Source organism: Ammospiza nelsoni, chromosome 5 (assembly GCF_027579445.1).
Source record: "Ammospiza nelsoni isolate bAmmNel1 chromosome 5, bAmmNel1.pri, whole genome shotgun sequence".
Taxonomy (NCBI): Eukaryota; Metazoa; Chordata; class Aves; order Passeriformes; family Passerellidae; genus Ammospiza; species Ammospiza nelsoni.
Genome location: NC_080637.1, coordinates 56,708,463 through 56,733,759, shown reverse-complemented (window position 1 = coordinate 56,733,759; position 25,297 = coordinate 56,708,463). Strand labels below are relative to the sequence as shown.

The 25,297-nt window shown below is 40.8% G+C and overlaps 1 protein-coding gene across 1 annotated transcript in view; it reads left to right on the top strand.

Annotated features, from left to right (window-relative positions):
- Positions 1–15,098, top strand: part of NTF3 (neurotrophin 3) — a 47,048-nt gene extending 31,950 nt beyond the window's left edge. Inside the window, exon 2 of the mRNA XM_059472507.1 lies at positions 13,978–15,098. Within this exon, the coding sequence (XP_059328490.1) occupies positions 13,978–14,772 (795 nt within the window). The 3' untranslated portion in view covers positions 14,773–15,098. The remainder of the gene's footprint in view (positions 1–13,977) is intronic.
- Positions 15,099–25,297: the final 10,199 nt, after the last annotated feature.

The window sequence follows — 25,297 nt, the reverse complement described above, 5'->3', positions numbered from 1 at the left end:
CATGTATAAAACTCTCATTTTCACTGACAAAAATTGAAGGTTAGGAGGAAGGCAATGAAGCTACAATACATTTTTGTGGAGACATTTCTTCCGTTAGAATGTAGATGAACTAGTCTCCTTTCTTGCAGTAATGCTGGTTTTTTCTTCCACATAGCTGTAGACCAGCACAACCAGCTTCAGTCTAAGCTCAGTATTATTCCCAAATTAAAGGAAAAGGAAATAATTTGGTGAACTGCTGATCTTAGCTTCAATTTGGTGATAGAGCACAGAAAAGAGGACAAGAAGATGATTTTGTTTTACCAGCTTGATGTTCAGCTATTTGTATATTCCATTTTTCAATATTCTTAGAGACCTGCCACTGAAAGATCTTCCAAAAACAGTCACACTTTCTTCATCCAGATAAATCTGAAGAAGCACTACACAAATCTGCAGAGTTATTTTAAATCTAAAGAGTATTTTAAGTCTATGCAAGCAACTTTTAAGCAGAAGACACAGCATTGTTTCTTAAATTCCTCCAGTTTATTTGGAATCATGCTGATTGTGAGCATTAACAGCTGACCCATTCCCTATTGGGTTTCCTCATAACAGCTTACCATTACTGACATTAGCTGAAGAGAAAACCAAGCCAGCTCAGACTTTATGCCAGATTATGACCTCAGTTTTATGCAACTCAGTCTGCAGTCGCCTGCTTTCTGTGTGACCAAAAGCAGAGTTTGGCCTCAAGCTTTAGTTTTAAAGAGTTGCATACACACAACTGTCTCCAAGCATAACACCATTCAATAATTTAAAATGGGAATAAATATCCTTTTCAATTTTCCCTAATTTCTAGCAGTCTGAAAATACATGTCTTACCTTTACTGGATAACTCTAGCAAAGTATTTTGCTTTTAAACCCAACTTCTGCCCATGCCCTTGAGTTCCATGGTCCAGACAGTCTGAAACCTCTAGGCTTGACCTGCCAGGTTCTCTTTTGCTTTCCACTCATCTTACCTCAATCAAAGCCCTACTGGAGATTTGACATCCCAAACTGTGACTTCATATAAATGCAGACAAGAAAGAGGCCTTCATGACACTGTCAAGGAAGAAATTTCTGAGGTTTGAGGTGCTCTCAGCCCAGAGATGTTGGTTTAGGGTGAGATAATGGGAGCACAGGACAGAAAAGAGGCTTGTGTGTGGTTTTGTCTTTTCCTAGGAGGGCACAGGAGATATCTCCTGAATATGTGTAGGCTTTCCTTCACCTCCAGCCATAGGAAAAGCTGCTTTCCATCAAAAAGCCCTTTACTCCTGCATGCAGCTCAGCAAAACTCTTCGTGTTCTCACTGTCAAAAAGGCCTGAGAACTTTTTATCTCCTTTACATGCAGTTATCCCAAGACATTGACTGACCTCTCACCTTTGTTAAAAGTTCCCCCATATGTTTGCCTCCCCGAAGTTCCTAAGGATGTGATTGCTTTGTTTTGTTTTTGCAGTGGGCTCCTTTCCATATTTTCTAGTAACAGACTGCGAGCAGGTTAGGAAGGTCCTTCAGAGGACTTACGGATTATGCTCCCCAGTTTTCCAGCATTAGTAATATCCTATCTCATTTGAACACAGGCCTTTACCTCAGAATTTACACAGGATGCTTTTGCTACTCACCACATGTTGCCAGAGCTGGTACCTCGTCAGGAATATAAAAGGGAGGGAGGATTGTCCCCCCCTTCCCTAGCCTTGCTCCCATGGCTGTTCAAGCTCAGCTTGCTCAGAACAACTCTTCCTGCAGCCAGAGGAGCAGGGACCGCTCACCCAATACTCCCTGCTGAGAGGAAGTGGGTGGAGAGGGGATACTGAGATGACAGAAGTGCAGAGAGCCCAAGCTTCACCCCACTCTGCTTCCTCGCTGGCCAAAAGAGCTGGCTGGGAGCATGGGAGAGTAAACCGCTCCAGGGGAAAAGAAAAAAAAAGAAAAAAAAAAGAAAAAAATGAGAGGATGAAGTAATTGACTTTTGTAGCAGAGCAAAGGGAATGCAAGTTGTGGTGGAGGGAAGATAGGGAGGAACTGTGACTGACTCACAATATATTCAGTTCCCCACTCCTGGGGAGATGCAGCTGTGCATCTCCCCTCGTTTAGGCTGTAAAGTTACACCATCGTCCAAAGTAAGCATCCCTAATTCTCCTACTTCCTGAAGCACAACAGTGTTTGGCTCCTTTTTAATCAGGGATTTCTACTGTGCAAATTGAAATCTAGGATCAGGCTTTTCCTATGTGCAGAATTAAAAATCCTTCCCTTGATTGTTTTGTCAGTTCCTGGGGAAAACTACTGAACTGTTACAGCCGATTTACATTGGCCTGAACTTTTTTTAAAGCTCATTCCAAGTTATTCTTAATTCCTCAAGACACCTGAGATGTCGTGCACGAGCCAGCCACGGACACCTTTGGCAATGCTTTGCACATCTTTTTCCTTCCCTCTGCTTGCTTCCCAGTTACTTCTGACCTCACTCAAGTAAGGACTGTTTCCCTTTTCTACCACTTCAGTAGAAGAAATAATGGCATGGAATTACTTCTGATTTTGGCCAGCTTTGGTTAAGACCAGCAGAGTGTGGGGAAGAAGCTGAAGGAAGAGGCTAATCCAGTCTGTAGAACTGACCTAGGCCAGCCCAGACCTCATGAGAGGAAGGTCTGAAGGCCCACTCTCCCATTTTCTTCCCATGTGAGTTTTAGCTTGCATAACTTAAGAAAAGTCATACAACATACTTGGGTTTCACTTTCCAAACTGTAAAACAACCCCAGCCCTCTCTTACCTTCTGTTAACAGGGAAGTTGGAACTAGATGATCCCTGAGGTCCCTTCCAACCCAAACCATTCCATGACTGTGATTCTGTGAATTTTGTGATGGTTAGATGGGAGTAGGATCCTTTTGTGAAATACATAAAGTGTGCATTTGAAAAGAGGTGACGAGAAGTCTGCTAAAAAATTACTCTTTCCATTCCTGGTTCTCATACCCTGAGAATTATTTCAAATCTACCCTTCTATAATTTTTTTCACAAACAGAATTTCTTTAGTAAGAAGGGATTTTTCTAAAATACTGTGTAAGGAGATTTATGACCAGCTGTGGTCCATCTCATTTGCCTCCTTCACATGCCCAGTTTAAGACTTTGCTTTTCTGTCAAATATCTGGAGATCATATATTGGGTGAGAGACAACACTTGTTAAAGTACTCCCAGCTCTAAAATTCCACTTTCAAGGATTTTTGGCAAGGGGGAGCAGGGAATGCATTGTGTATCAGCAGCAAAATGGTATCTGGATTGAAAGATAAGAAAAACCTCCATGGCTTCCAAAAACACAAGGCCATTTTCAGATGAATTTTGGACCTGGCAGAGGTGCAGAGCTTGCATTAGTACAGTGGGAGAACACAGAAATCATGCTTTGACTTTGAAAAGGCTTCTAGAGATCCTGATTTGCAAATTATTGGACATTTTTGATGGAAATTAGCAGAGCATTCATTCAAACATGAGCTGAACATGTGAGCAGTCTGCACTGTAGCAGGGTGACTCACAAACTTAAAAGTCAGATATTCTGCTAGACTAGGACTAGGCAGAATACTCTTGCCACCCTTGAGCATTAATCCCCAAATATAGTCAAACTCATGGTAAAGTGTGAACTGAGAGTTGAAACTGGAACACTTCCACATCTCAAGGAGAATTGCATACAGGAAATTTTATCCACATGCACATTGATGAACTGGGGGACTCCCAAGCAAAGTTCCTTTTCAGGCAGAATTCTATCAGGAAAAAAATGCAGAGGAGCTGGATTTGCCAGAACAGTCCTTACCCTCAGGACAGGCCTATGTGTAAACTGTTATTTGCTATAAACTAATGCAATTAGCAGGATGACTTTTTTGCTCTGAAGGGGCAATGGCTTTTTGAAAGACTCAGATGCAATGGGAAAAAACACAAGCCTGTCATGGGCATACATTGTACTTGTGAGCTCTTCTCCATAAGAGAGGCTCAAGGGCTTCACTCTGCACCTGGGAGCAGCTCTAAGAGAGTCCTCATGATTTTACCAAGAGAAATTGTTGGTAGAGGCAATGTCTCCTATTAACAATCTTATTTAACAGGTCAGAACAAACGAGCTCTTTCTGTACAAATCTCTTTTTAAAGTCTGACATCTTTTGCAAAGAAGCAAACTTCTAACCTTACCCGTCACCTAACACTTCTGTTTCACCAGAAATAAAAGACTCCTTTTTCTCTGAGAATGAGTTTAAAAACTTCATTTTAAGCTAGTTGTGAGCGAGCTACTGAACCTGTGCAAAGGGCATGGAAAAGATGTTAATTATACACAGTAATGCTAATTTCACATCACAGTTCTGATGAAAACAATGCAGTTGCATGCTGTATGTTAAAATAAAGTTCAAACATCAGCTGTATGTAATTACATTGTCTTCCCCTCCCTCTCTTATTGTACAAAAGCTTTGTCCAATCAATGCTGATTTCACTGAATTCCTATGGTGGTTTTAAAATAATTGGATCAGGTCTGGGATCCTTTTCTTAAGAATGCTGCATCAGATACATTGCACCTGCAAGTCTAATGAGATTTTTTGTATCTGGGGGGTTGTGAACCTTTGAGGAATAGGGAGAGGCAATTCAGAGAGCAGTCTTTGACTCACGGAGTGGCCATGGATGTATTTGCATGTGGATTCAGGGAAACACGGAGTCACGGCCTCTGGAAAAGCAAACACAGGTGCAGTTCTGCGTGAAATGCAGCAGCTCTTCCCCGGCAAGGCTCAGTGCTTGGCACAAACTCCAGAGCAGCAATGTTGTCTCTTCTAAACTATCTTAACACTGGAAGGAGCTGCCCAAGAGGTTTAGAGTCCCTCTTCCTGGAAGTGGGAATGACTAGATATGGCACTCGGCGCTCTGGGATGGGTGACAAAGTGGTTGGCAGTCACAAGTTGAACTTGATGCTCTTAAAGGCCTTTTCCAACCTTAATGATTTTGTGATTCAGTGATTCTGTACCCTCAGTGCAAACATCTGTGTTCAAGGGTCACAGCAGAGCTCTCAGGAAAACAAATAAATGCCCTTTTAAAAAATGTCAATGACAGAAATATCTCAGGTTAACTTCAGGGTCTATTTTAATTCTACCCAGATAAAAGCTCACTTCATTTCTATAGCATTCCCCATATTACCTGTATTTCTTTTTCCTTGTGGGTGCACGTCCTGTCTGTACTCATAAATCAGGCTTAGGAATACAAGATTTTTCACAATGAGACTCTAAACTTTTGAATTTACATCCCTTGCTTTATTCTGTTTGTTTGTTGGATTTTACTATTTTCCTTACTTCACAAAAGAAAAAGGAAATCAGATGATGTCAAAAATGACAGAAGTTGTTTTTAGCTTCTGAAACAAACAAAAAAAAAAATCTAGAAACTCTTTTGCTTTCAATGTAAAATCTTGCAAAATAATGATATATTGAAAGGCAAAGCTGAAAACAGTTTTCCCTTCAAGTTTCCAAATAGCAGAGAAACTAACAAATAGTGGTTTTTTAGTGCCAAGGTTTTTTGGTTTGGTTTTTTTTTTTCCCCTAAAAAAGTGAGTTGTCCCGAGGCAATGTAAATGGAAAAACATGTCACACCATCCAGCATCACAGGGTCTCCAGGAGGCTGCTCTTTCTTAGCCTAACAGGAGAGGGACAAAATCAAGATAATCTGAGAGGTGCTTCCCTTTCTCCTTCTGCTACCAAGTTAAACAAAATCCACCTCTGGCATTTTTAAATACAACAATCAGAACAATCTGTTACAAGGCCAGGCTTAAGCCCCCAGAATTGCGGGAGGTGAAAGTTTAATCTGGAAGGCTGCTCTCAGCTTTAATTATGGACAACTTAAGCCCTCAAAGCATCTCTCTGATAAAAATAAGAGAAAATGCAAGTACTGCCTGATTTTAATACAAAACAATTAATCAGCCCTGGTTGAGCCAAAGTAGGTCCAGGCTGACTTGAAAAGTTAATGGATCTTCAAACTGTTTCAAGAAAAGACTTAAATGGAGTTTCAGTGCTGTAAGGAAACACGAAACCCAGGCATCTTTGGCGTGGCTTTAGGTTTGTTACAAACATCTTGCATAGCTTGAAAACTGCTTTTGATGATGGGCCTAACTTCCTTTTCCTCAGCTTAATCCCAGTTTTCCTGATTGCACTCCTTTCCCCCACCCTAAAGCAAATGTTCCCTTTCCCCAATGCTTACACTTTCCAGATCTTTGCCTTGGGTTTCCTGTCATGCCCTTTCTGCAAGCTCAAGGCAAATGCTTGCACCTTCAAAGCAGTTTCCTCAAAGGTCAGTTCTACAACCCTTTCAGTCATTTTTGCTTCTCCTTCCCGATTTTCTTTTTGTATGACAATACCTTCCATCTTTCAAGCAGCTTTCCCAATTTTACTGCTTTGCTACAAGAAGCAATTCCTTTCCAGCTCAGCAATGAAATGCCCCAGTATTTTCATTTATTAAATACTGTGCTTTTCCAAAGTTTAGATTCCTGGGTCTGATCAGGTATTGCTCCTTTCTAAGGTTTTTTTTTTGTTTTGCCTCTATATATAACTGCTCAACAATAATATTTCTCCAGCACATAAGCTTTTAATTTCTACTTCAGGTTTCATTTTGCAATTTTCTGACAATGTTTTATTTCTCCATCTCCCCAGCAGAGATTGTATTCCTCTTCGCTCACTGCTGTTTGCATCACCTCCAAATTCAGCTGCAAATTTAATTTGCTTGCTGCTTAGCCCTGCTGCTATTAACAAACAGTAATGAAAAGATTAACTAACACACAGTTTATCAACCTAAATTATCCATAATATTTTACTTCTGGAGTTTTCTATTCTTTTGTTTGCAAATTACTTCTGAGGGAAAAAGAATGAAAGTGCAAAGATCTGAGCAAATCTTCTTCTTTTTGTAGAATAAGCACAGGTCCAGCCAAGTGAAGCTGTTTATTCAGCTATGGACATGACTTTTAGATTTCTTTGTATTTTGGACAGTTTTCGGAGTTACACAGTGAATAATAAGAAGAAATACTCCCACTATTATTGAAATTATTTACCCCACTACAGCTTTATCTCTGTGATGGTATTGTTTTTATTTCCCTGTAATTCATGCTTTTCTTTGATAGATAACAACATTAGAGGTGGTCTTCCCAGATCCAGCCTGTGCAACACAAAAACCCCAACCTGTCTGACCTCGCAAATATCAGCTGATTTCTGTGTATTCCAGTTTCTGCTGGGGAGCAAAGGCAGTACTCCTACATTGTCAGTAATAACCAAGAAAAACATTTAGGGATTGCTCCAATATCAGAGATGTGAGAATCACAGAATGGCCTAGGCTGGAAGAGACCTTAAAGGTCGCTTTGCCCCACTCCCTGCCAAGTGAAAGGACACCTTCCACTATCCCAGGTTGCTACAAGTCCCATCCAGCCTGGCCTGCAACACTGCCAGGGATGGGGCAGCTTCTCTGGCACACCTGTGCCAGGGCCTCAGCACCCTCACAGGGAACAGTTTCTTCCTGGTATCCAGTCTAAACCTGCTGTCAGTGTGTAGCCATTGCCCCTTGTCCTGTCACGCCAGGCCCTTGACAAGAGTCTCTCTCCATCTTTCCTGTAAGTTCCCTTCCAGTACTGGAAGGCCACAATGAGGTCACCTCAAAACATTTTATCTTCCAGGCTGAACAATCCCAATTCTTCCCACCTTTGCTCTCTCAGTAGGGGAAAATCAGCCAGCTCTTTGATGGAGAACCCAAAGGATGTCAGGATATATACCTGCAGTAATGAAATACCACAATCATTCCATAGACCTTCTTTCTTTGCAGATACAAAAAGTAACAAACAGACATTTAGACTTGACAAAACTCTTCCAACACACGAGGGAAATCGGGATCCCAGCCTTCAAACCCCTCATTCTGACCTCCTCAATACACAGAATAATCAGTCTGCTGCTTAATGCAAAATGATACCATGGCAGTGGGGCATAGACAGACAGGTGTAAACACGTAAATACGTCACAGAAGTGTCAGTGAGGGATGGAACAGGAATGGAAAACGACCTTGTTGTGACTGAGAAAAGGCTGCCTACTCCTATATCTGATTATAGACCTGGAGATGTAGCAGGGATGGGTGATATCATACAGGACATTATTAATAGTGCAGTCCCCCAGTGGGATTGTGAGAGGATGCTGAGGACTGCCAAATGCCTCCAGGGAGCTCTCACATGCCCTGGTGTGGGTGGCGGGGGAGGGAGGTGCAGGTCCAAAACCTGACAAGAATTAACTGTGCACAAGGTGTGAGAAGTAGCAGCTGTTCCAAAGAGTGAGGTAAGCACAGAGGAACTGCTCCTGACCTTTCTCTTGTAATCAGGCAGGTATGTGTCCAGCAGCCTCCTTTGATTTCCAAAAAAATGTAGATATTTCTGTGGAAGGATCAAATGTAGACACACACCTGCCATTGCAATCACCTGTGTGACTCTACATAGCTCATCTGACAGTGCAGAACACAGACTGCTCCTTGCAGCAGAGGTGTTATCACAGAACTGGCCCTCAGGAAGATGTCACCGGTTGGGAAAGCTTTCCCCAGTGACGAGTAGGGTCATGGCCACCCCCACAGTGTTATGGGTTGGCTCCAAATGCAGAGGAGTTTTACATGCTCGGCTGAGCAGATGTCCTGCTATGCTTTGCTCAGCCAGTCATTTGAAAAAGGAATGTCAGTGACTCTGTGGGCTGAACTCCATTTCCATAAGAAATTAAGTATACACCTTCACTGGAGGTTATTGGGGCTCAGTGCTCAGATGTGTCTTCTCTTTTATAAATGGCCTTAAGTAAACTAATTAATACATCTGTGAGCTGCTGCAGAGATGAAGAAACCTTGGTGGGCTCCCCCTCAGATTTGCAGCTGCACTCCACTGCCAGTGTGCCAGCAGAATGGATTAGTTTCCAATCCCCTCACTCTAACTTCCAGTTTGGTTGTCCCTCGGGATGGGAGGGTTAACACTTTGGGCTGGCATCACTTGGTTTTGCCTCTGAATTCTTCAGCATCTCAAAGGGCCTGGCTCTTGTGAAAGCTTTAGTTTCAATCTGTCTCTGTTGAAATTTCCATATCCTGAGAAGTAAAAGCATTCAGGAGGGTGTCTGCAGGGACATTCAGCACTCTCCAGCAACCTACCTTCATAAATCCATCTTGTACAAACAGTTGATTACTATTCTGAAATACAGTGTAAATTTTCAGACACAGTTATGTCACATCCCCACCTTCTTGAACATTCAGAATTCTTTTCTTGTTCTGTATCTTCCCCATGTCCCCCAAAGCACAGAGGAAGAGGGCTGCATTTCTTCACAACATAGTTATTAGGAAGAGGGAATCAACAGGGCAGTCCATGACTTGGGAGGTTGTGGAAGCAGTGTTCAGCAAACAGTGACAATAATCATGCTTTCCTCTTTGGTAAAAGCTTGGAAAAGCTGTCAGCCACCACAAAGGATTATTAGTTGCTTGGTCTGAAGAGCTGAAGCTGCTCCTAAATTTTTAAGGAAGTGCCAAACACTTCAAGCTGGCTTACATAAGTCATGTGGGGTATTACAATTCTAAATGTAAAAATCACCAGTCACTTTTCCTTCTATTCCACTTTCTCTTAGCAATGACTTAGAAGTAAATACTTGGGCAGTCTCCCACAATACTAGGCTTTCATGCTTTCTGCAGAACATTTTAAATGATGTCTCGCTCTTCCCCTGTGTGCAATGTTCAGAAACTGACCAGAATAAATCACCACAAACAAAACTAAACAAAATTTTTCACTACTACATAAAGTGGTGAGTCTGGAAAGGGAGGCAAATGGTTTGCCAGAGTTTATTAGGGATTGAATTTATCAATGGAAGGAAGAGGTAAGTTTATTAACTTCTCCTTAAATGTAGATCTTGAGCCACCTAGCTCAGACAGAATTAATAGCCTGCTAAAACTGCAGCGATAGGCAGGAATACAAACAAAAAAAATAGAGTAAAGCCACATTTGGGAGATAATCAGATTTGAAATGCATGAACTTTTGTTTTCTGTGTTCTTTGCTTTTCCTCTCTGAGCCACAAATGTCAGCAGTCCCCAAGTCCAATTTGCTTAGTGCAAACCAGCCACAAACACAGCCAAAATGAACTTTTGTCAGGAATTTACATGTGGAAAATTCCAAGAAGAACCATGAAGAACAACAAAAATATCTCACTAGCATCACCTAACCAAGGAAAATAATTTCACTTGGGAAAAATCTTTCCACTTGTAATGAACAATCTGAATTGAAAAACAAAACAAAACAAAACAAAAAAATCCCAGTGAAAGAGCAGAAAAGGTCACATGAAGGATTTCATTCTTGTGAGATTTTTAGACCATTCTCCAAAAGGCCAGAGAAAGAGCTGCTTGTGCTGAAGTAGCTTCTGCTGAGGTTCACAGAATCCTGGGCCCTCCAGGAAGCTGGAATTTGAGTCAGTATTCCCTCAGACAGGACACATATGCTGAAATCATGCCCCCAATTTGAGTCCTCTCTATAGATAATTTACTCACTGGTCTGCACTGAGAAAGCATTTGTTCTGCTTTGTGATTTGCATTGTGGAACTTCTGGAGGCATGGCCAGAAACACCAGAATTATTTGCTTTGAAAATATGAAAAGATAGACATTTTAATGTTTTACATTTTCCTCTCCTTTTTACAGATTTAACAACACACATGCCAAATAAATCTCAAATTATCTGCAGTTCAGACAGGCACAATGTTCCATTTGGGCAAAGAGCCATTCATCAAAAGCAATACTCCCCAGACCTGCAAAAAAATATACTTTTAATGTGTCTTATAACCACATTACAGACAAGGCCATAAACCAGCTGGAGTTTTCCAATAACACTCATTTCTCCTATCTAAAATAGTGCTTTAGACATACTCTGAGGTGCTGGACTTCATCGACAGCCTGACAATTTTTAGTCATGGACTGCAACTTCTGAACAGCACTTTATGAACCTCCTAGGTTGGAGGAACTCCCTGAAAACTATAATCTCACCAATCTTTGTGGTTTTGCCAAAGTTTTGCACCCAGAAAAATATAAATATTTGTTCTAAAACCTTTTTACTTTTGCAGCAAATAATCTGCAAAATAAATCAAACTACAGGTTGAATTTCAAAGTTAGCATCATTCCCACCAAATCCGTAAGATGTTTCACATGAAGTTCAGGAAAACACTTTTCAACATTTTTCTCATTAATGGAGTTCCTCCACGGAGAAGAAAAACAGCTCATTTTAGCTTCTCCAGCTCTCAGGTCCCCAGCCCTTCCTTTCTGTGTGCAGCATGACATTGAGGAGAGCCTGCAGGAACTCCAGCCTGACTTTTCCCACCTCATCACACTCCAACTTGTGTGTTTTGCTAGTGCCACTTAATTTTGAGACTGAGCAGAGCAGGGATTGCATGCAGCATGAATAGTGCTTCTGGCTTTTGAGCTGAGCCATATCAGAGCTTTGCTCACCATCCTGTGGGCTTGTGTGTCGTCTCATGTGTGGATTCTGGGCGCTGCAAGAAATCTGCTCAATGACATCTGTTTAATAATATTTTTACTGTTTTTAAAAGAAAATCCTATGCTGAGGGAAGGCGAAATTGCACAGCAGCTGCGCAGACAGAAAGGTCTGGGCTCTGAGATCCATCTACATTAAGTTAGTATTTATTCAGGTATGACAGTAATTGTATGGTAACTGAACATCTTCGATTTTTTCCCCCCTCAAAAGCAAAACATTACTGCAGACAACAGTCTAGATTTAGGTGAACTCACACTGTGACAAACTGAGAATGGAGAAAACACATTTCTTGTCCATAAAAGGACAGCTCACACATACACAGAGGGTAGCTCTGATATTGCTGCTGTTCCAAACTGCAAAGTGGGGACTCAATCTTGCAAAAAGGAGTTTTGTTTAGAGTGGATAAAACGTTCTTCAGTTAAAGATTTTTTTCTTCTTTTATCCTTTGCCTTCTGAAACAGAAAATGGCTCACCCTCTAAGCAGAAAATGATGATTTTTTTTTTTTTTTTAAGTGGAAAAATTTCTGTTCAGGAGGGAGAGGATCCTTCCCCTTAGCACTGGTGATGCACATCTGGAGTGCTGTGTCCAGTTCTGAGCTCCTTAGTACAGGAGCAAATCCATGAAAATTATTAAGGATTAGGACAACTGTACCTCAACAGGCTGACAGAGCTGGGGCTGTTCATGCTGCAGAAGAGAAGTTCCAGGGGGATTTTATTGAAGTGCAGAGATACCTCACAGAAGGGACTAATAAAGATGGAGCCAGGCTCTACTCAGGTGTGTCCATGATAGGACAGAAGGCAATGGGAAAAAACTGAAATATAGGAAACACTGCTGATACATGAAATATATTTTTGCGGAGTTTAAGGGTGGTGAAACACTGGAATGGCTTGTCTAGAGGTTGTGGAGTCTCCATCCATGTAGATATTCCAGATCTGAGTAGGCAGAGCTCTCTGCAAGCTGCGCTATTTGATACTCCTGCGAGCAGTGAGATTGGCCTACATAATGTCCTGAGGATCCTCCCATCTGTCCCACGGTCTGTGACTCTGTGCCCTCATCCCAGAGTGCCAGAGGTCTCTGACATGTGGCAGATGTGTTTGCAAAGCAGGAAAATCAAATTCAAGGCTTTCCTGAGTAATTTGAAGGAGTATTACAGTCAGGGTTTATCACAGACTATGAGGGTGCTCTAAGAGTAGTTTTGTATTTTCTCCTTCAATCCACTACTTGTGCAGCAAATTTATAAGCAGGTGTGATCTTTAGTGAATGATTCACATCCATGACTTAGGATTTTACATTGAAAATTGATTTCATTTAAATATTAATGATAATACCAAATATACAGGTGTCCAAATATAGAAGGAAAAAAAAAATCTGTCCTCCCTGGACAGTTGCTCCTGGGTCTCAGCTGCACAAACAAGATGACAGAAAGGCTTAAAAAATAAGTGACAAATGAGCTTCTAGAATATGGACAGAAGGTAGAATTAGAAGGAGACCACAGGAAGCCGAACAGAGCAGTGCATGGCAAAGTACCAAGAAGTAGCACACTTTTAGAAATGGTTTTCAAAATACTGAATCATTGAACAAGATTTTTGAGTTTTAGGAGATGGTGGGGAGAGGGATGACCCCAATCTGTCCTTGAATATTTCTAATTGATGTCAGCTTTGTTTCACCTTATATAAATGTAACTTCTTAAAAAACCACCAAAAAAAAGATCCCCAGTCCTGAAAACAACTCCCACAAAATGGGAGTTGGGTCACTGGGTCCTTCTGAATTCCCCACTTGTATTATAGAGGCCTAATAACCACTTTCTGATTTGACTGCATCATTTTCCTTCAGGAACCCTTTCCCTTACTAGAGAGAGAAAGAAAACAAAAGCACTATTGAAACACAGGATTTATTTCCTTCTTATGGTAACATTAAATAGAAGCCACTTGATAAATATGAATTAGATGAGTCTGAGAGATCTCAGCACACAAAACCTGACAACAGTTAGCAAAGTCAGAACTTTTTCATTTCACATAGTGAAACAGTTTTCTACTGTGCATGATCCTGCAAGTTTGAAACTAAACTTCTCTGTGGAATAAACTCTGTGGAAGTAACTTCGCCTCTCTCTGCTGCCAAGCCCAGGCCATGCTATCCCAAGAACTACCTACCTCTGCAGAGAAAGGTCTTAGCTGATATATATGCCACTAGGCATGGAAAGGGGAAAAGCAAGGCCTAAAATATAGCTGAAATATTGAAAAAAAAATTTCAGAAGACAGTTTGCATTCATTATAAAGTATAACAAATTGCATCTTCAAAGAAACACACAACCTGTTTCCATACCTCTATATACGTCTCATATCTTAGTAACATAGATGTTACTAAAGAAATCCCAATTTTCATGTTTACAGCCTCTAGCAAACCTCCCTCTTGGACTGTTTTAACATTGACTCTCTGTTTCTTTGCAGATCTTACAGGTGAACAAGGTGATGTCCATCTTGTTTTATGTGATATTTCTCACTTACCTTCGTGGCATCCAGTCTTCCAACATGGATCAAAGGAGTTTCCCAGAAGATTCGATAAATTCTCTTATTATTAAACTCATTCAGGCAGACATTTTAAAAAACAAGTTTTCTAAGCAGATGGTAGACATTAAGGAAAACTATCAAAACACAGTGCAGAAAACAGACGCTCAGCAAGACATAGACACAGAGGAAAATGTGAAATCAGACTTCCAGCCAGTTTTCTCAGTGGATACGGATCTCTTGAGGCAGCAGAGACGCTACAATTCTCCCCGAGTCCTTCTGAGTGACAACACGCCGCTGGAGCCGCCGCCCCTGTACCTCATGGAGGATTACATCGGGAATTCCGTGGTGGTGAACAGAACCTCCCGGCGGAAGAGGTATGCAGAGCACAGGGGCCACCGGGGGGAATACTCCGTTTGTGACAGTGAAAGTTTGTGGGTCACGGACAAATCCTCCGCCATCGACATCAGGGGACACCAGGTGACTGTTCTGGGAGAAATTAAAACGGGCAACTCTCCAGTTAAGCAATACTTTTACGAAACGAGGTGTAAAGAGGCCAAGCCTGTAAAAAATGGCTGCCGCGGCATTGATGACAAGCACTGGAATTCCCAATGCAAGACATCCCAAACTTATGTCAGAGCACTGACTTCAGAAAACAACAAACTGGTGGGCTGGAGGTGGATACGGATAGACACCTCCTGTGTGTGTGCCTTGTCCAGGAAAACAGGAAGAACATAGATCTACATCTCTTTGCTATATAAATTATTACTTTAAATTATATGATATGCATGTAGCATATAAATGTTTATATTGTTTTATATATATTATAAGTTGACCTTATTTATTAAACTTCAGCAAATCTACAGTATATAAGCTTTCTGTCTCAATAAACAAGAGCAAAGGGTGTGTGCCTCTACCGTGGCCAACTCCGGGGTTTTTTAGACGATTTTTGTGACACTGCTTGTCGGCAGCATACCTTAACCTTCCTGTAAAATCTGTAAAATCAGTATTTTTCATTCAGTATTGTCAAACCAGTGACTGTCATTTAGTAAACTTGTTAAAAATCAGATCAATGCCAAGCCTTGTGTACATATTTATATTCCCTGCTCTATACATTCATATTTAATTGGATCTGCAGTGTTGACTCCTCACCACCAAAAAAAAATGGACCAAAATACATGTTGCAGCCTGCAGATGATGTCAAATTTTCAGGCATCAGGTAGCCCTAAAATATAGTTTCTGTGTACGCCAGTTTTGCCAGTGAAATGACCATTTTCCCTCTGATAGCAATTCAGAATGGCTGCTAATAATCCAGGAACATCCATTTGCGTTTACGAAGCACATTTGTTTTGCAACTGTTTCTAATGCTGCCAGTGCATCATTGAAAAAATATGAAAAAAATCTGAAATATTTGTAGCCAAAACTTGCTGAAGTCAAGAACTGATCTAAATGGATCATTAATATAATACATAAAAGATGGTTTGTTGTGCTCAGCCTCCTCCTCCTCACATGAATCAACTATCTTCTGCTTGTATTGCTGGATCATTCCTCTCTGAGTTTTTAAATTAGAAACAAAGCTGGGAGTGTCTTAACCTTAAAAGAGTTCTTGGCTTGTACATCGTAGTAAAGAAAGATGCGATATCCTGGCCACAAGCCCGTACGAAAGTTTCCTTCTCCTCAGTGATCCATTCTCCATCTTTCACAGGGGGAAAATATGTGTTGAACTGCTTGAGAAACCTGGTACCTTTCACAGGAATGTGAAATGGATGGTGGCTAAAATCCATGAAGTCTATAGTTATACTGAAGTTGCCCAATTAAACATATGAGTTGTTGCTTAGGAGAGACAAATGTGCTAGCGTGTATTTACCTCTGAGTCTTCTGTGGATTGTCATGTAGCCCCACTGACAACAGGAATAATGACACTACTTGAAGAGATGTCCCATTACACGTTAGCTGTGCAATGCCATGGTTGGGATCCCACTCCCAGGAAGCAAATGAGAGTTCATGTCTAGGAACAGAATTCAAATTGAGCCGCATGTTATCTGTGTCCAGATAGATCTAACCCACAGCCAGGGCTGGGAAATACCAGCTATTCAGAAAGTTCTACCCTCATTTATTTTCTGAGGGGTTTACACATATAGCCTTTGCTGCCATAGCATGTTCAGCATCACAAATGGAAATGAGATCAGAGCCCTCAAACATGAGGCTGCAGGACGCCTTTGCTCATGCAGCTTTCACCCCTGGAAAACCAGCTTCAAACATGCAACAGGCCATGAAAGGCAGCAAATCGTGGGGTATCCCGTAATCCCTTACAGAGAGCACTGCACACCATAAAACCACCTGGAGCTGGACAGGTTGCCTTGAGGCCAAGCAATGGAACAGTCCTGTCTTGGAAAGCCAGGTTAGAGCATGTGGGTATTTTCTTCAGGGGAGGCCAGAAGCAAAGCTTTTGAGAACCATCTCAATTTTCAGCACGAGGCCAGGGTATTTACCTCACAGGAAGTATCATCACTTTCAGCACTAAATCCTAACTTTGCTTCAAGCAATAACCACTTCAGAGGTTCAATACAAGGCAGTCATTAAAATGAGAGGATGGAATATAACATGGAAGTCAGTATCTGACAGATCTGATTAGAATATTTCTCATTTCTTGGCAAAATTTTTCAAAAGAAAAAAACCCAACCCCACAGAGCTTTTGCTACTTTTTCCAGTAGGAAAGTTTAAGCTTTAACTAACCATTTTGGCTTGGGGGAATAAGCATATTTTTCAGAGTTCTGCCACACTGGATTTTTTTGTAAATGAAAAGCTTGATTTTACACCCTGAGTTCCCAAATAAAGATCTTTTGCACATGCTGGGAGCAATTGAGAGCTTATATAGTTATGGATCACTAACTTTAGAGATCTCCTTGTTTCACTGTGCCACATAGGTCCATCTCCATGTGAGAAGAGGAGGTAAGGAGACCAATCCCATTAATCAGAAACTGCCTTGTTTGGAAGTGTGGATGTCACTTTTGTTTACATAAATCCATGTCTCCAGATTTTGTTACTGTAAATTCAGAGAAGATCTGTTGAAGACAGGAAAGAAAATATAGCTGTATAACAATATAGACAACATCAGAGTTGATTCTAATGCCTTTTTTTTTATGCTCACTGAAAATCACGGGAGGTTCATTCCTTAAGGGTTCAAAGAAAGCCATCTGTCACTTTCCACTGTAAATCCAGTAACAGGAACTGGTCTTTGACTCTTGACTTTAACAAGTATTTTACAAAGCAGCCAGCAAAAATATCTCAGAGTAAATATGCCTGTCATCTGAAACACATGAGATGTGTGTTGTGTACGGTTATTAGACTGGTTGCCCCTTTCCCATCCCAGGAAAACAATGAGTGGAAGTGTTACCCTCTGGATCTGATCCAGCTTCCACTAAACTCAATGGCAGAAAAAAAAAATCTCACCTTCTCTGGTGGAATCTGGATCAGGCCTCAAGCGAAGAAAAACCTGCGCATTTCGACCCGAGAGCAAAGTAATCCCACACATCAGTAACACTTTCCTGTAAATCCTGTGTATGCATAAGATGCTGTATAATTTTGTAATGAGTTTGTAAACAAAGGCTGTAATAAATTTATTAAGGTCTAATTCTCTTTTCACTGTAGCCAGGGATGGTTTTATTGCCAACTTTGGTCATGGCACAATGAATTCAAAATTCGTATCCAACTTTTTTTTGTTTGTGTTAAGCAATTAAACAAAATATTCAGCTCTCAATGCCAGTTTAATTTAAGCATTCTAAAAATCACTTCCATTAGGCAGCTCAGATGCTCTGTCAATATTGTTTTGCCAATAGATCATTATAAACACACATTATATTTAGATTTTCTCCCAAATGACTAAATGCTATTCTGAAATTGCCTGTCTGTGTCAAAATATATTTCCTCTGCTTTTTCCCCCCTAGTTTTTTTCCAGTCCATTTAGTAACAGCAAAAAATGCTCCACTGAGGTTTTGGAAAACCATCTGCATTTATTTTACCACCTTTGAACATGTGTTCAGGAATGAAGTCTGTGCAGAGAGTTTACTGCTACCAAGAGATTTGTGCGGCTGCACCAGGAAGAAACTTTGACTGGACTTTACAGAGTGTGTGCTCAAAACCACTCTGCTCATACTCTGTTATTTCAATTCTTTAGCAACCCGAGGCTTTTGCATTGTGTATCTGCAGACAATACCAAACAGGAAACAAGCCTGATCAGGAGTTTCAAAATTAAAAATTTCATTATAATGACCTGCTATCTCTGACCTCTTGGCAAATGCAAACATTTGCGCAGCAAAGTCAAGCACAGGAACATTTGTTTCATTTAATAGAAATATTCCGGCAAAAGCAACGGGATTCTGTGCTCTCTGCCCTTGCTAAGCATGTGTAGTTCATCGTGGATATGGACAGGAGGAGGAAGAGGAGTAGAATCAGATAAAAAGCACCAGAGCTTGTAAGAAGTTAAAAGCTGTGCTCCAGCTTGGAGATTCTTAAAGTGTGGAGGGGTTGTTCTCTGAAATGCTTTGTCTGTATTTTGTTACAGCAGATGGCAGAATGACGAAGCAAGCACAGATGTGGTGTAAAAAAACCAAGCAATATGAGGATAACAAAAAACTTTCCCGGGAAAGTCGGCCACTTGCTACCACTGTGGATCCCTGCAGTTCTGGGCAGGTGACTGCAGAGTTCAGCTATGACCTGGGGGGGAGGGGGCAGCACTTTACATTCATGAGCTGGATAGTTTTTTTTCCTCTACTTTTTTTTCTTGTCCCTTTGAGTTTTTTGTTTATTTGTTTGTTTGTTATGGTAATCTCTAGCTGCTTTGGCACCTCTGATGAACAATGAGTGATAATGCTTTGCATGAATGTCCCCAAATACAGATTTCTCCTTTGTTTTAGAACTGAGCTTTGAAGCCAGCAGTGCCTGAAAGCCTTATTTTCATCACAGAACTGGCCTTTTGATGTCATGACCTCATGTTTCTGGACATTTTGATCACAGGGCTCTATTTTGGAGCTCTTATCCACGCAATAGATGAGATGTGACCAGGCTGATTGAGAAGTGGCTGTGCACACGACAACAAAGAGAGAATGAGGCAGCCCTGTGCCATCTTTGCATCCACCTTCACACATCTCCTGTTCTGATTTCAGTCTTGAGTTGCATGATCAAGGGCCAGTGATCAAGGTTTGCTTTCTGCATGTCCAAGGGTTCAGATGCCCAGAATATCCTATAATGGTTAGATTTGGGATTGACCCTAAAGATGATCTCATTCCAACACCTCTGCCATGGGCAGGGACACCTTCCACTAGACCAGGTTTCTCAGAGCCACATCCAACCTGTACTTGAGCACTTCCAGGGATGATCTTTGGCAAGAGGACAATTTCTCAGTTTACATAAACATGTCTTGTGTGAATCTGGGTACACCATCTGCAAAAGGCTGCCATGGTTGCAGCGTTGGCCCTCTCCAAAACACAGTACATTGTCACTTTTCACTTGTGTCACAGGGAGCAGATGGAGTCATTGACAGACTAGCTCCTCCCTCCATCCAGGGGAGACTGCTAAGGAGGCACACAACACGGTCCTTTTCTCTAAACAAATATTCCTATGGAGGGTGTGAGGAAAGCAAAGGAAGTGCTGAAACACGCAGGGAGTCAGAGCTGTTGGGTGGCAAACATCTTGCAGAGATTTTGGAAAGCGAGGGAGAATTCAGCTGTTCAACTGTAACATCAGATGAAAGGCTCTTTCCTGCTGTGATAAGGGTTAAATAAATACCATGAGATCATCTGTAGCAGTAATTCAAAATCAAAATGAACCTTTATTAATTGGGGTTAATCCCTCTGTGTTGATGAGGAGTTAACCACGCTTGCTGTGCACAAATGATGAAGCCTTGCTGTCAGTTACCCTGTGGTAGCCCCTGTTTTCAGCACTCAGGACTATGAAGCCGTTAAGTGACGGCCAAATTTGGCTCAGAAAGTACTAAATCCACATTTAAATGCATGAGGGGGAGCCCATGTTGGAAGCATTATCCACCACACAAAACAAGCACAGTTTTTAACATGAGTTTCATAAAAATTTCTCATTACTTTGTCCAGTTCCAGGGATTTAGGTTTTAAAATAGATTTTGAACTGTCTGGTATGAGCAGTACACATATATTTAGCAGTAATTTACAAAAGAAAAGAACCCTGTAAATGGAAGTATGCAGCGAAATACTGTGTCCAGCACTGCACATAACCTCTGTTGATTCTTATTTATGTTCTCAGTGTCTCAGAGAGAAATTTAATACAAATCTTGGTTTTGTTTTACTCACCACATTTTGTAAAATAATCACCTCAACTTACTGCTTGTAGAGGTTTGTGGTGTGCAATCTTTGTGGATAATGAAGCACAAACATGCCTGTAAAGCTGCTGAGCAATGTAAGAGTTGCAAGTCCCACACTTGCACAGCAGAGAGTAAAAACAAACATATGAAAATAACAGAATTAGTTTCTCAGGCTCAGAGAGATTAAATATGTTTTAAAATATCAAATGACAGCTTTTTTCAAGTTATAACAAATATTTCAAGTCAGATTTGTATGGGACACAACCCACTGCTCACATGGAGCATAATTTTTGTAATCTTTCTTATTGCACAAATCTACTCAATGTGATTCCCATTAAGTTCAGAAAACAGAAATTTGCTCATTTCCACACTGCTGACAGAGCATTCAGAATATCCCCAATAGATGAGCCAAATCTCAGGTCAGAGCATAATCCCTGAGTTTATGTCCTAAGGATAAAACTACCAGGAAGGAATTTTTTTTTTCTGCAGAGAGTGAGAGTTCAGCTGTCACATTCACAGTGTCTATGCCATGCTATCACATGTTTTAAGACATTAGGAGAAAGAATCTGGTCAGCTGGAGAGCTGATGGAAATAAGAAGTGGGAGATGGATAGGGCAATAATTATTACATGACCTCCTTGAAAACTACATCCCACAAACATATAAAATGCAGCCCTCAGGATCCTTCTGATGCTGTGATCTGACTCAGAGGCATTTATTCCTTAGGTCAATAATCTTGGATTCCTGAGACTTGGCGTCGGGACATGGTACTTGTCCTAGGCGGGGGTAAAGGTGAAAAAAATCCCTTCTCCCACCATAATCAGATAACAGCAATTATGCAAGAGGGCATTCTCATGGGAACAGTTTTGTCTCAAAATCCCATGGCTTTTTAAATTTTTTTTTCTGCAGAAATGGAAGATATGGGTTTCTGAGAAAGGGCCTTCTGCCTGTAGTTTTCTCAGAGGGATATGAGGGCACTGGAGAATAGAACTTAGGGAGAAAGAGGAAAATTCTCATTGAGCAGAGTTTTTCAGTGATCTATTTTCCCTTCACTACAGAATTATGTGGTGAAGTTTCTCAACAGAGACCCTGATGCAGGGAGAATTTGCATGTGAGTGACAATGAAAAGCACCTCAGTACAGAACCTGGATTGAAGACAGGAGCTCAGAAATCCCTGTGGCTCCTTCTTCTCTTTTCCTGAACGCCCAGGGAGATTCAAGGGTGTCAGTGGCACAAAAACAGAGAGCAGTGACAAATTAGCTGCAGAACACACTTCTCCATTCATAGCAGTCAGGCAAAGGCAGCACAAGGACAAATCCATCATTGCAGAGGCTGATGCCTTGCATCTCCCTCCATGGGATCTCAAGGAGAAGGATCCATAATGCCATTTCATAAACCAACTTTAAGCAATATCAAGCCAGTGCTGCAATGGTCTGGATTTGGTCCACACAAAATGAAAGGCAAAATCTGGTGGGATTTTTTAGCAGTAATTGCTGCTGAACGGCATATTGGAATCTCAAATGTACAGGAAAAAATTATATGAATAGTGAAAAGTATCTAAGTCACATACAGAACTAATAAATACTCAGCTTTATTCTGATCTCATGTAGGTTTGATGTCTGACTTCAGTGGGATCAGTCCCAGTTTTTACTGATACAATAAAGCCTGGAATTACATCTGTGACATTTGAAAGCAGGTGGTGGGCTCTTTGAGAGATCAGACTCTCAATTTCTGTGTGCCATGTTGCTGCTGCCCCATGAAATTTGGTGATGGATGCCAATGGAATTATTTAATGGGATAGATTATAGGAACTACACTTCCATGCTTTAAATTACCTCTGCCCTGCTCAGAGAGATATTGTTGACAGCTCTCAGACTGACTCAATGCAGCTCACTAGGCACCCTAGGGGTTTTCCATGCCACCAGCTAAGCAATCTTTCCTGAGAACCACAGTGCAGAGAATTCAACATCAACTCTGATTCTTGCTTCATATGGAACTTCAGTAGTTTGTTTTTGTTCGAACAAATTATGAGAAATCAAAGTTAGATGTGCAAGTACTGGCATTCAGAATGAAATTCTGAAATCTGTAACTACTGCCAGCACAAGAACACTGCGAGATGAAGGTAGAATGTACACTCCGCAGGCTCAGTGAATATGCTCTTGTTCAGAAACAGAACTGTTTTAGGCAACAGCATTGTATTTGGAGCAAAGACAAAGATCCTAGTCCTGTTGAACAGTGATGCCCAAGCGAGTTTCTTTTCAGTTCACCAGAGACTTCATGGTTTTGGCTTTCCCAAGTATTTTTCAGTAGGTATTACTGAGCATAATTAGCATGATAAAATTTGCTACATTAGAAACATTCCAGAACTACAACCTGAATAAACTGAAATGGTTGATCATGGTTAAGCATCATGTCCTGAATTTTGAAGCCTCTACCAGCCTTCAAAAATGGCTCAGTTTGCAAATACAGCTTGACTTCATGGCTAGGAAAATTTCCTTGAGATTTTTCTCTTCAGATGCTTTTCCATAAAATCTTCATAAATACCAGAGATTTTACAGTGTCTAAACATAATCTGAAGTGTCCAGTTCTGTCAGCCCTGAGGTCATCCATTCTCTCATGAAGTGTTTACTAAATATTCCATTGCCCTAAGCAATGGTTTGCTCAGTGGGAACAGTGCAGGCTCCATGAGTGAATAGCTACAGTTTAGGAGGTGTGAATACAAACAATAACACACAAGCTGATATCAAGAAATTCACTGGAAAGCCAGAATTGGAGCTTAAAAAAAACCCAGTTTAGCAGAGAAAAGCAGAAAATGAGGAAAAATTAAATCCAGAAGTTTGCAAACTTAGAGAATAAATAGGCTGACCTTTGATAATAGCAGTAATTGGGTTCGTGCCCTCCTGCCTTGCAAAATCCATTCATTTCCCAACAAAATAAAATATAACAGCTTGAGCTGAAATTCTGCTGTCAGGGAGATTTTTGTGCTTAAAGCTCTTAGTGAGTCTCTGCTAATAGGGTCTGTAGGAGTGGTTTATAGATTCATTCTCAAAAAAACCCCAAAAAACCACCCCATAACCACAATCAGGATTTACTGAGAGACAGTTCCATAGCTTGGTCTGCATTAAAAGTGGATTTAATTCACTCTAACTGCTTGTGTAAGTCTTGATCCAAAATAACCCATAATAAGTGTATGTCCAGTTTTAAAGGAAAAAGAGCTGTCAATAAGTTGGTAAGATTAACCCCATGCTTAAAACTGAGCCCATACTCAAATGTTTTTAGGGATCAGGGTAATGATAAGATTAATTAGTGATTTTATTCCTGGAACTTATAGTTGTTCACTAAGAAAACCCCAAATGGAACAATAATATGATCAAGCCCCTTAGTTACCATCCTACAAAGTTTGCTTTAAACTCCCAGAAGAAGAAGTACAAAAGATAATCTGTTAGCATTTAAGGCTTGATCCAAAACCATGGAAATTTGCAAAAAGCTTCAAAAAACTTCTATTGGGTTATGTGCTTGATAATTGAACCATGGTCAATAAAACAACATGGATTTATAGGGCAATGAAAAGAACACACCAAAAGAACTGATCATTCATTGTTTTTAGAAATCAAAGCACAACAATTAGCAGCAAAGTGTTTGGCAGCACTTCACAAATTCTTCCTTGCAAAAGTCATTCCAGTTGCCTGCATGGGGTACTGGGGAAAGGGAAGTCAGTTACATGCAGAGATAGCTGGGAATGCCAGGGGGAGAAGTCATTCTATGGATAACTGTGGGAACAGCTTTAGGCCTAAGGTGAAGTTATCAAGGCCAACTCAGTGACTGAGGGGCTCACATCAATGTCTGAAGGCAAACTGAACACTTCCCTCCAAGTGAGGGGTTTGACAGCAGCACTTTCTAAAAGATGCTGAAGAAACAGAAAATCTTTTAGGTAATGATCTCCTTGTCTTGTATCTCTTATTTCAATACCTGCTTGAAGGCTGCTACAACTGCAGGTGAATTTATCCCTCCTACCATCCATATACCTCATCAAGCAAGTTGCTACAATGAAGTCCTATGCTTTTCCAAGTCCTTGCTAGACAGCTCCAAAAACTTATGGGAAATTTAGAGCAAACACACAAACTTAAATGCAGTTTAATGTCATCCTCGATGTCAGGGTAGGTGAGATCCTTCACTGTGGAGGTCCAGAGGTGTCAAAAGAAAAGAACCAGTATATGTCACTGCAGCTGGCAAACTGCTGTCAGGACAGCACTAACACTTGCCTTCACATCTCTCTTCCCTCCCAGCTAACTTCTTGTTCTGTTCTTATTAGTTCTCCAGATGAATTTATTAGTCTGTCAATCAAATGTGGAGGACTCTAAGGAAAGGTGGCCAATACCAGACTCTGAGATGAATTTTTTGGCCAGCTGGAAGCAGGATGGGCACCCCTGTCTTAGAGAGTGGTGAATTCCATCAAAGACTTAAAAAGAAGGACAAATAAGGACATAGACTCATTTTCTGTCAGGATCACAATTTTATTTGCAGACCACTTTGTCTGTCTCCTGATCCAACATGCACTGACAGGCAAAAAGTAGGAACTACCTATGAGGAGAAAGGGGGTTGAGCTGAATGAGAAGGATTTTTGGGAGTGATGGAGTGAAGTGCCCAGAAAACATGAGTCTAGCACTTAATGGAATTAATTTTCTCTTAAAATAGTAAAAATTAGATTTTCTCATCAGAGGTAAATATACATTTATATAGTTATTTTACCTCATGTGAGTTTTAATTTTTATTTTTTTATGGACCTATTCTGTAATTCCAGAAGCCTCCAATGGGCTGGAAGACTTCTCCCTAGCATAGGTTACCTACAAATTACAGCATTTCAAATTAAGATATTCTGTAAAGGGGAAGTCCCAGGTGCTTTCAGCACAAGTGTGAGCTCTGAAAATTA